At 42.7% G+C, this 12,624-nt stretch overlaps 1 protein-coding gene across 4 annotated transcripts in view; it reads left to right on the top strand.

Moving 5' to 3' along the window:
* The window catches only part of UNC5D (unc-5 netrin receptor D), a 605,139-nt gene that overhangs the window by 554,527 nt on the left and 37,988 nt on the right, over nt 1-12,624 (top strand). For all 4 annotated transcript variants that reach the window (XM_043893835.1, XM_043893837.1, XM_043893836.1 and 1 more), the window contains 2 exons: nt 4,770-4,938; nt 6,877-7,104. In XM_043893835.1, the coding sequence (XP_043749770.1) occupies nt 4,770-4,938; nt 6,877-7,104 (397 nt within the window). The remainder of the gene's footprint in view (nt 1-4,769; nt 4,939-6,876; nt 7,105-12,624) is intronic.

Consider the following 12,624-nt stretch of genomic DNA (forward strand, 5'->3'; position numbering starts at 1 on the left):
ATAAGTACCTTGTGGAAAGATACTTTGAAGCCATGCAAATAGTCTCTTATTCTTCAAACTTTCACCAGAGTATATAGCATCCTATTCATAATCCTTAACTGAGTCAATTATTAATATGATTAGTTGTCAAATGATGACTTTCTACACTTACTAGTTGACTTCTTATTGCATGGACTTCCCTGGTGGCTCAGGTGATAAAGAATCTGCCTGCAGTGCAGATCTGGGTTCAATCCCTGTGTTGGGAAGAATCCCCTGGAGAAGGGAATGGCTTCCCACTCCAGTATTCTTGCCTGGAGAATTCCATAGACAGAGGAGCCCGGTGGGCTATGACTGAGTGACTAACACAACATGGTTGTTTGCTACTGTATAGAAGAGTTTTTCCCTTCCCATTTATATCTGTATCTTTCCTGGTTCCTTATTTTATTCAATGGGTTGTCATCCTTTACTCCCATTATTCACTTTGATGCCAAAAATGTTCCAGACTTGGTCACTGGAAACCACTGGTTCCTATGCTTTCTTTGTAATTATTTTGAGTGCTTGTGGTCTCTATTGGGCATTGGAAGGCAATGAGTATGAAATAAAAGGAAAACAAAGATCAGCTTTCAGGGTGAGAATGTTGCAATGACATCGCTCAGGCGTGACTGGGGAAATGCCTTGTTAGTTATTGAAGGAAAGGGAGCAAAGGTCTGTGGGGTACGAGGGAGTGAGATGTGGGGACATCTGAAGAAAGATTCCAGAGCAGGAGAAAAGCTACAGTTCCTTAAGTGGGGGGAAGAGGGCGAGATGTTGGCATTTTCAGTGGGATTCCTCTGACTGCTGAGTTGAGAAGTGACCGTGGTGGAAATACGAAAGCACTGCCAAGGTGCCTTCAATTCCCATAGTATTCATCCTTAGGCACTGGAAATCCCCTTAAAGCACGTGTGTTGAGGTAAGGGCAATCTATTGAATATAAGTTTGGAGTAGGAAATGGCAATCCACTTCAGCATCCTTGCCAGGAAAATCCCATGGACAGAGGAGCCTGGTGGGCGACAGTCCATGGGGTTGCAAAGAATCAGACATGACTGAGCATGCATGCACACATTAAATAAAGCAGCCATCCAAAAGCACAGCTTCTGTAGAAATAAGACTCATAAAAAGGCAGGAGAGATGGGAATTGAGGATTGAGAAGCAGAACCCTCCTGCATGGAGCACATACTATGTGCTTTTTAGGCTTTACTTCTTTTAACTCCAGAACAATCTTAGAGTGTATATATATATATATTTTTGACCATATTGCATATCATGCAGGATCTTAAGTTCTCTGACCAGGGATCGAACCCACAACCTTTGCGTTGGAAGTGCAGGGTCTTGACCACTGAACTCCCAGGGAAGTCCTCGAGTAGAGGTTACGTGTTATGGGAGGCAAGTGAGGCTCCACAGGGCTTTCCCTTCTTCCACCCTCTCTGGTTTTCTTGACACAGAAAAGGTCAGTGGAGGGATGTGGTATCAGAGACAGTGCCGTGAAGCCCACAGAAAGGACACGATCAAGTTCTTTTCCGCTACTTCTGTGTTCTCTGCCGCTCCTCTGCTACTCTCGGCTCTCTCGCTGGTAACTCACCAGGGTTAGCCATGAGGGGCTTTCTGTCTTGCCAGACTTCCAGACAAGAGGCCCCATGCCCTTTACTAGCAGCCTCTCCTGCCAAGTGTATTTATTTGGTGGTTGGGGACGTCACAGCTAAAGAGATGGCAAAATTTTCCCCATAACTCTCAGCTGCACTGCATGAGCAGAAATTTGAATTCACAACCATGTTTCTGTACAGTTGATCAATAAAGCCACCTGCTTACACAGACCTGGCTCTTAAATTATGGATCTTTTTATATCAGCATTCATAAACATGTACAGCATATATATGGAGAAAAGGCAGGGGCTGGTAACAAAATGAAAAAATTAAATAGCAAACGTCTCATACAACCAGACTTTTCATACGTGAGTGTGTGTGATGCACAGACAGACTGTTCATATTATGGTCCAGAAAATCACTGCTGTTCTTAGTTCTCACTTATTGGGAGCTCACGGCAATTTTAGAAGAATGTGTTGCCCTTTTTTAAACCCCGAGCAAGAGCATGAATACTTCCTTGGTGTATGTAATACTGGATTGGCCGAAAAGTTCATGGGGTTTCCCATAACATCCTATGGAAAAACCCAAACAGACTTTGCTAAACTCAATATGATGTGGGCAAACTTAAATGCCATCCACACTTGCCTTACAAATCTTTGGTTTTTCCCAGTTATGAGCTTCTTCCCTCAGCCCTGTTGCCCCCAGATGTCCTAGGTCTGTATCCATAACTCTACTTGGATGACATTTTTTCCTGCATCTTCATTTGGGACAGAGGGCCAGCCATCTCCTAGCACCAACAGAGAAACACAGTGCATCTGGCCACAGGGCTCAGAAGCTCCAGAAGTCAGAAATCTGGGGTGACTTTGCCACCATCTCTTTGACTGACTGCCTGTGACCTTATGTGTTAATACCTGCGCGCACAGGTGTGTGGAGCGCTTTAATTAATATTTGTAAATCTCCCTGATTGCCCCAGATAGAAGGTGGCAGAAAAGGGCAAATCATTATTAATCACAGGGGGAAGAAAAACGGAGAGATTAAGTTTTGTTCCTTCACCAGAGACAGACCTACACATACGGACACTGTTTTCACAGTAGGAGAATTAGACAGAAATCTTATTTCCTTTGCACTTCCAGAAATGTCCAATGTCTGCTTAACGTGAAGTCCCATCCCACGTCCCACCTAGGTGTCTACGTGCACCCCCTCCAACTCCTAATGATGTTTTAAGTTATTACTGAAAGGCGCCTTCTATTCACAAGTGTGAGAGTTCATCTAATGAGCTGCTTTCAGTTCATTGGCATTAAATAATTCCCCCAATTCCCATATGTTTGAACAATGTGCTCAACAAGGGGGAATGCTTCTCTGAAAGCTATTCAAGTTCTTTTAGGAGCTTGTCCTTGGTCACCCATATGCACACCAGCTATCCCTGTCTGTGAGGACGCAAGCAGCAATTACCCGGAAAACGTTCTAATGGCCACTGGCAGGCGTCCACGCGCAGACTGCTGCCTCGTGCTGGCTAGAACCCTCCTCACATTCGATTCACACCTCAAGGAGAGCATTCTAGGCTGTTCACAGAACATTCGTGATTACTAAAACCTGACTTTCCAGACCCACCCACCACCATCACCCCCCACCCCAACTTGGCCTGCCCTACTTAGAGATGTAAATGCATAAAAGGCATATTTTCCATTTTGCCTATGCTTTGCCTGGAAAGGAAGAGCTGGTAACTTTGGTTGCCTACGTGGAAGGCTGACTTTGGGGAAGGCAGCTTCTTGGGGAGGGAGGAAGAGCCTGTGATCGTGTTCAGGTCTGCTTTAGGTCCTGGAGAGGAGGACCTCCAAGGAGGAGGTCCTCCTCCTTGCTTATCTGCCTTGACTTTTGTTGCGGCAGCAAATTATAGATAATGAGCTAAAGGGTGACCGTGACCAACCAGAGAAGCAAACAAGCAGTGTCCACAAACGCAATTCAGAAATTAACACGTTAGATGTGCTCGTGGAAAACCTGGTTGTTTATACAAGACCACAGAAAAGGTAGTATCTTTTAGTACTAACTTCATCCAGCTCTTGTGATCAGGAATGACATTCTTAGATGCCCTTCCTCGGTGAGATGAGAGAAAACTTAGGCAATACTATCAATCCTAGCTCTCATGTCGCATTGTTCATCTGAGATTCCTGAATTGCTTTACAGACTATATTCTGAATCAGTATATTTCTTACAAGTGAAAATACCGAAAAAAAAAAAAATCAATTAGCTTTTTCTAAAACACATAGCAGCTGGGGAAAATGGGTAGACCTCTGGGTTCTCATTGATTGCTGTCCTATAACCCACCCCATCTTACTGTTTAAGGGCAGAGATTAAAAGCAAAAGCCACAGAAACGGAACAGGAAGGCATTCAGTCAGGTGGTATTATTTCCTTTTAGTCAAATTTCTTTGATCTGTTTCATGGCTGTGCCTTTTCGTTGTAAATTATTCACAATACAGGAAAATCTAAACACCAGGTTTAGGTAGAATGATTTTAAATTTATAGCTAAAATAGGAAAAAGATGAAAGATATATATTCATGTATTTGATTATGCAGTTTATAACTGTCTACTGCGCTATCACTATAAAACTTGTGTATTTGCACATTGGCAGAAAATAAATGTTTTCAAAACCAGAAGAGACATTCAGTCCGGATTCATTTAAAGTGTTGCTTTGTTTACAAAGGTAATATGTTTTGTTGCTGACTAGCATTAAACGTATTTGTAGGATGTGTTCTTGGGATTACCAGATTGGTCACTTCTATGACAATTTTGGCTTTGGTCATTGATAATATTATCAACAAGAATAAGGATTCAGCAGCTGGTGTGTGACATGCCAGCTAGGTCTTTCTTTCTACTGCTCTGCCCTGTCTTTCTCAAGAAGCTTTTGTCATTTTGTTTCTTAAAATCTACATATGAAATCTAGGCTCACCTTTAGAAGAACCAAATTAACAAAACTAGTCTGTATGCTTGAGTGGTTCAAGACAGATGTCTGTAGTCCTGCCCAGGCACCCTCCAGGAGGTGGTGATCCTCAGGAGGGTGTCCCAGAAAGGGTTTTGCTAATAATCCCTGTAACTAAATTCTCATCCAGATATGCCCCCCCACCCCACTCCTTTACATGTTTCTCTCTTTTATTCTTTCCCAACCGTACAGCCTCCAGTCGGATGGATCCGAGGTGCTCCTGAGTCCAGAAGTCACCTGTGGTCCCCCCGACATGATCGTCACCACTCCCTTCGCCCTGACCATCCCACACTGTGCGGATGTCAGCTCTGAGCACTGGAACATCCATTTAAAGAAGAGGACCCAGCAGGGCAACTGGGAGGTGAGACCGAGAGCCTTCCTTAAAAAAAACAAAAAATACAGCTGTACGGAGTTTGGAATGGACGGTACATGTGTACACACCGCTATATGTAAAGTGGATACCCAACAAGGACCTACTCTATAGCACAGGGAACTTGGCTCCGTGTTATATAGCAGCCTGGATGGGAGGGGAGTCTGGGGGAGAATGGATACGTGTATGTGTGTGGCTGAGTCCCTTCCCTGCTCACCTGAAGCTATCACAATATTGTTAATCGGCTCTACTCCACTATAAAATAAAAAGCTTTAAAAAAAATTTAAAAAAAACAGGGCTTAGGTTCCACCTGTGAAATGGAATTAACTTTCCCTTCTCTTCACACAAGCCAGCTATGAAATTGGTGAGCATTTGCTTGTTTTTCAGGGGGTTGGTGGCCAGTATTTACAGCATCCTCAAGGTATTGGCTAGCTGTGTGTGTGTGTCACGGGTGTCATAATGGGAAAAAGAAGCCAGAGAGGATATGAAGCTTTTTCTTTTGATTTTAGAATACAGTTGTAATCACCCCCACAGGCATGTACCCTTGTGCACCTGCCTTTCGTACGTGAAACCGTGACTTCTGCCTTGGTTCCCAGGCCATTTCCCTGCCCCAACTGACTTTCCCTGTGGCCTCTGTGGGAATTAGGGAAGAGGCCCAGGGTAAGCCAGCTGTATTCATAAAAGGAATCACTATCTGGTTTTGCCAAAATAGGGATTGTAACAAATTTATATGGAAGTATTCAAGAACAGAGTAGCTGCTAGGTAGATGTGGCTGAATTAATGAAGGCCTTGAAAATCATTCTGTCTTTCCCTGTGTATGTGAATGCATGTAAGAAACAGTACAAGGAGAGAAGGAAAGAGACAAGCTGAGGATCCACAAGAGAAAAGTTAAGGACAAGAGAGCCGGTCACGACAAAGAAAGATGGCAGGGGGCTGGCTATTTTAAGCGAAACCTGATTTATCTGTCTGATGGGGATTCCTTTGATGTCTGTCTGGGGTCAGTTTGCCTGAAAGCAGATGAATTATCTTGTTGGAACACAATGACCTCTTCCAGCTAGCCCTGGGATCTTACCTCCCAGGAGATGCTTCAGGAGAAGGAAGTAAAAGGAAAGTCATGTTTCTTGAGGAGAAGAAAATTCCCAGTTGCTTCAGTGGTTACAGTTACCCTGCCCAGTTTTCTGTCTTGAAACTAGTCCCTCTTCTTTGTTGAAAATGCATTCTGCTATTTATTCAGTTGTGATACAACCACAGGGGAATTTCCAGGGGTGTGAGGTTCCATAGGTTTCATAAAGGGGCCGGATTTGGAGCTCTTTTTCATTACATCTTGCTTTGCCTGGATTTTTACCACATTAGTTTTCCTTCCCGGCACTTCCTCACAGTCATTTACATCCAGATGGTGTTCGATTTACTCTCTATCAAATCGGTCACACATACCTTAGCAGGGAGGGTGAAATACTCTGATACATCTTATTGAAACCATTTATTGGATGGTCCCTCATGCATGATTTTGATGGAGTGAAAAGAGGATAAAATATTTGAAAGAAAGTAAACATTACCTTAGGGATATTGGAAGAGGTTTTCAGAAATAAACCTTTATAAAAAACATAAAATTTTCTCATTGATGTTAAGGTTCAAGGCTGTTTTTGTTTTCTTTAATTTGGCCTTGAACAAATTAACCGAAAATTGTAGAGCTTTGAAAGTGATGTTTGTTATAACCTACTAAATCAAATTCCAACTCTACACTGAATATAGCCGTTCCTTCAGCTCCTGATGTCAGCAGTTATTTTGATAAAAGAAAAACATTTAACACCAAGAAAATGAGTTCAATAAAAATATTATGGAAAAAAGATGTTATGTCCTTGCAAAGTGACTGTTAAATTACACTGTGTTTCCCAAGCTGAGAGAATTCAAGACGTCTTTTCCCAACAGGAAGTGATGTCGGTGGAGGATGAATCCACATCCTGCTACTGCCTTTTGGACCCTTTTGCATGTCACGTGCTCCTAGACAGCTTTGGGACGTATGCCCTCACCGGGGAACCCATCACAGACTGTGCCGTGAAGCAGCTCAAGGTGGCGGTTTTTGGCTGCATGTCCTGTAACTCTCTAGACTACAACTTGAGGGTCTACTGTGTGGACAACACCCCTTGGGCATTTCAGGTCAGCCCTTTCTCTAGTTCCTCTTGTGGTGTCATGAGAACATGGGGTTTCCTAAAGATCGGTGTCAATAGAGAATCTGATCGCGAAGGGCGGGTCTGGACAATGAACCCACATCACTGGCTCGATGGGGATCCCCGTCTCGAAACAAGAGCTGTGTTACTGTGTGCCCATTGATGTGCTGAAGGTCCAATGAGGTACTTGGCACTCAAGAAGAGAGGAGGGGTAGACTAACACACAACGTTGTGTGCTAAATGAGAAAACTGACTAGAAGGATAGTCGTAATTCAGGAAGCAGAGGCCCAGTCGTGAGAGAGAAGTCTCTGAGGATCCTTTGGAAACCTCCTTGGAGGAATGAGATCTGAGACCCAAAGAGGAAGGGATACCACGTCCAGAGAGGAGAATGGCGTGAACCACAGGAACAAGAGTTATTTGATGTGCGGTTGAGCAATGAGACGCGTGGTTGGATCACCTGAAGGCCACAGTTCAGGGACAACAATTATAAATCATCCCTCAGTAGGTAGTCCCATGACATCCTGAACACACAGTCTGTTAATTTTTCAGTTTATTAGGGCAGAGATGGTTCCTTTCCGTTTTTGCTCCTTTTAATCACGTATGATCCTTTTTGAATTAACACCTCTCAGAGAGTACAGGTTTATTAATAGCCACAAAAATAATGCAGAAGTGCCTGTGTAAGCCCTGCCCGTGTATAAATAGCATAGCTCTCCTGATACACCTCATCCCAGGTCCCAGCTATTCCAGTTCTGAATCATTAAGCCCATTATGCTTTTCCTCAGTAACTAGCTTTTAAGACACTGAGCTGGAAATCTCATGTTTACCAATGGGAGAGAGAAGATGACGTGAATCCTGAATTTAAACCAGTAAAGGTGACACAGTGCCAGCTTATGTGCCCACATTTTCCCTCTCTCTTAAGTAGCACAGGCCATTATAAAGGGCGCACTTCAGCATCTGACTGTTCACAAGAGAACTTTCTCATGAGGGGTGCCATTTTGTCAAGAACATCAGCGTAAGCAGTTAAACCTTGCCCTATGAATGCCATTTTAAACTCTTCCTCTGCTTTTGAGACCCTGTAATAAGAGGATTTCTCCAAGATAAAATTACCTAACAGACATTGAATAATCAAAAATCGACTGACATATGATATCACTTATATGTGTAATCTAAAAACACGACACAAATGACCTCATCTATGAAACAGAAACAGACAAGGAGAACAGACTTGAGGCTGCCAGGGGGATGGGAGGGGAGAGATCAGGAGTTTGGGGTGAGCTGACGCAAACTGTTACATATAGGATGGATAAACAACAAGGTCTTCCTGCATGGCACAGGAAGCTGGATTCCATGTCCTGTGATAAATCACAGTAGAAAGTGAAAGTCGCTCAGTTGTGTCCGACTCTTTATGACCCCATGGACTGTATAGGCCGTGGAATTCTCCAGGCCAGAATAATGGAGTGGGTAGCCTTTCCCTTCTCCAGGGGATCTTCCCAACTCTGGGATCCAACCCAGGTCTCCCTCATGGCAGGTGGATTCTTTACCAGCTGAGCCACAAGGGAAGCCCAAGAACACTGGAGTAGGTAGCTTAAAACCACAATAGGGAAGACTATAAAAAAGAATGTATCTATGTATGTATCTGAAGAACTATGCATCACAGCAGAAATGAACCTGGCATTGTAAATCAGCTATATTTCAAAAAGAAAATTAGCTGAGGTTACTTCCACCACTGAATAGTTATAAAATGTGCCATCACACTAGTTGGTTGTTTAGTAACTCAGGCAGATTTTGAGATCTCAGTAAACACGGAGGGCTGGGGTAGATTTCCAATCTCCTGTGTCACATGGGTAACCCACTGCTAACTAGGGTTACCCTGAGGATCTGTTCATGACAACCGCCTTGGAATTAAGACCTCATAACTGGTTTGGATTTTGCTTTGAATAACACTCTCACTGCTAATGCATATACCAGCAAGTTAGACATTTGCCCAAGGAATTTCTAAGTGACTTGCAGATAATGTATTTTCATTCCTACTGATTGCTACCAGATTCTAGAACAGCTCAGCTGTTCACAGATGAATTGCCGTGGGAATCATGAAAATGAAGCTCAAACCACAGCTTTTCAAACCACTATCCATTCCTGTGGGTAGCAGATCCTTTTTAATCAATGCTTGAGAAACTGGCATGCTCCCTCTAATTGAATATAAATGTCTTTATTTCATCGAGAGAGACTTCCTAAAATTATTTAATTTTGCTGTAGAGAAATGTTTTCCAGTGGAGATACCTCTGGCCCGTTTGCCAGAATCTATTTACTACCAGTGATTCCTTCTCTCTCCTATTATGTCAAATAAACCTGATTTTAGAGTTGAGTTGGTTGTACTTGCTATTGACAGGATGTATGTGACAGCTGTCATGAGCAGCAAAGGCCATGCTCTTCCCCTGGGGTTCTGAGAGATCACCAGGCTTGGCTGAAGAACATTTCTGGCCTGAATCTGGAAAGATTAAAACATAACTCGTAGCTTTTCTGAACACAACCATTCACTGCCTGGTCTTAGTCTGAGTTTTGTGCAAGAAAGGAATCTTGCTTTCTGGGTGTCTGTCTTGCTAAGAGAACATGTTCACAACCTTCTTCCTGAGTTCATTTAAACTACCTTGGTATCCCAAATCATCTATGTCGTATTTTTCATGACTTCATGTGTGGTATTTAGTTAGAGGGAAATATATAATTACAAAGCCATTAAAATAATTCCACTTGAAGAAAGCCATAGCAACAGTCTAAAAGACTTCACACATTATTATTAGCTCCCCCCAACTTTAGTGGTGTGAGCTGAGCATCTTGTATGCAGTGATGAGTCACCTGCTGTAACTCTAATAGAACCTTAACTTCTTAGTCAAAATTCACAGGTAGTTTTTTCATAAAGCATTTCTGCAGAAATTGCCTACCCTGGAATTTGCCTCAGTTATCACTATAATGAACATGTTTGTCATGATTTGGAAAGAGAGGCCAGCATGGCTGTGACACTTACTGTCTTTACTGTAGTGCATCTTTCATCGCTCAAAGAAGTGAAAAAATCTGAGCCCGGCCAGAACTGGGCTTGTAACCAAGAAGGAAACCTCGTTAAAGGGCATGGTTGCATTTTCACGTCCCTTGCATCTCCCTGGGAAATTGTTGTTGTCCAGTCACTAAGTTGTGTCCGACTCTTTGCGACCCCGTGGACTGCAGCATGCCAGGCTTCCCTGTCCTTCGCTGTCTCCTGGAGTTTGCTCAGACTCGTGTCCACTGAGTTAGTGATGCCATCCGTTATGTCCCCCAATTGTGTAAACGCTCACCCTCTTACTGGAAATCCTTGGAAGAAGGGCAGCTTCTAGACCCAACTCTCCTGTCCTCATAGAACTAGGTGGGTACCTGGCCAGATAGTGGCCCCACCAAAAAAAAAAAAATATTCCTCTAGAGGATTTTAATCAAACACACACTCTTCATTTTCAGCCAGGCCCTCCTTCTCTTCAGGGCTTCCCCAGAAGCTCAGTGGTAAAGAATCTGCCTGCCAGTGCAAAAGACAGGGGTTGAATCTAGGTTGGGAAGATCCCCTGGAGAAGGAAATGGCAATCACTCCAGTATTCCTGCCTGGGAAATGCCATGGACCAAGGAGCCTAGCTACATACAGCCCATGGGGTCACAAGGAGTCAGACATGACTTGGCAACTAAGCAACAACAAACACCTTCTCCTCTGCCCCCTGCAAGGCTGCTAAGTTGCTTCCCATTTGCTCTGAGGATATTTCATCTGTATCCTTGTAGCAATTTCTTTGAATGACAAAAACAAAATACCTCATGTACGTTGGTAAGACATAATTAATTTAATTCCAGATATTTGAAGATATTTTAAATAAATCTAAAACCATCTCTACAGAAAATTAAATCAGCTCAGATAGGCTTTATTAAAAAAAATAATAATAATAATAACAAATGCCATCTGCCCGAAGGTGAGAAAGGGACCAATGACTTCCTGCTCCTGTATTTCTGTAATAATTAGAGCTGCAATTTTATGTTTGTGTGTTTGACATTGCTGCTTTTGATGAATTCAAACCGAAGGTTGCAGAATGGTGATTTATTTTCAAAGCTTTATATGCTAAGACCTAAGTTTCTGTTATCGCGTTTGTATTACGTTCTCTCTCTCTCTCTCCACATACACAAGTTCAAACAAACCTTGACATAGGGAAAGCAAGGAATTAAGCACTTGCCATATCTTAGGGGGAAAAAAAACGAAAAGAAAAAACAACGTTTTTCTCCGTTGCTTCCAGCACTCCTATGCAGTACCCCCTGGTCCTCATTACTTACTTGGCATTAATGTGGATTTAGAATCTAATTTCAAAGGATTTCCTCCAGATATAGTTCTTGTGTTTATCAATAATGCAACCTTGGGAAATATTGTTCACGTACAGTATTTAAAGGAAAACACCACAGCGACATAATTTCCGTATGTGTATGTGCGTGCTTAAGTTCAAACAGTTTTGTCTTATAAATATGTAAATTCAGCCTGCCTGTTTTAGTATCCCTGAAGCTCACCTGAATATTGCTGCCTGTCTCATTAAATCAACACAAACGGCTCAGTGAGACCCACAGCACAAGTTTCTCCTGGCCACAGCTCCCAGCCCTGGATGACTAGCAACCCCCAATGTGAAATGATGGACTAGAGGAGGTAGAGAAACCTCCGGCCACAGCCTTTAGCTACATTTTATATACAAGCAACCAGCCAGACCCTACTTTCTAACACAGGTCTCAATTTAACAGTAGACCCCCAGAGATGTAACAAAAAATCCTTGTCATATAGGAGGCAGATAGGAAAGAATTGGATGGATATCAGACTCCGCTCGTGGGGTGATTCTGCCGTGTGAATGATTCAGAAGTAGCTCAGTACAGCCGTGAGTACCACTGATTCCCAAACCTGGCTGGATATGGGCGTCGTCTGAGAATTATTTAAAAATACAGATGTCTAGGCCCAGCCGCCAAGTAAAACACAATATAGGTTAAAGGGGGTATAATGGGGAATTCTGGGTTAAGTACAATTTCTCCTGTTTGGAGAGGGTTTTAAAGCTTGTGCTCTGAAGCCATTGTGCCTTTACAGATACATCAACACAGTGATTAGTTCATTATTGGGCTTCTTTGTTTTAATAATTGTTTTGTTACACAATAGCTTATAATTGCTTAATATTTTATACAAGATTACAAGATGCTTAATTATATGTAGTTGGTTCGTACTAAGGGGTTCAATATGTGGAGATTAAAGTAAGCAAGCTAAAAAACAAAAGCAAACATAAATCATGGTTGTATTTAAATAGGGGCCCTAAAGCAGAAATCTTTAAGGGGAATCATTTTCCTCAGTGATAATTATAAATGGATATCCATTTTAAATGGGTTCCCAGGTGGCACTAGGGGTAGAGAATCCACCTGCCAATGAAGGAGATGCAAGAGATGAAAGTTCGGTCCCTGGGGGTTGGGAAGATCCCCTGAAGAA

Source organism: Cervus elaphus, chromosome 32 (assembly GCF_910594005.1).
Source record: "Cervus elaphus chromosome 32, mCerEla1.1, whole genome shotgun sequence".
NCBI classification, from domain to species: domain Eukaryota; kingdom Metazoa; phylum Chordata; class Mammalia; order Artiodactyla; family Cervidae; genus Cervus; species Cervus elaphus.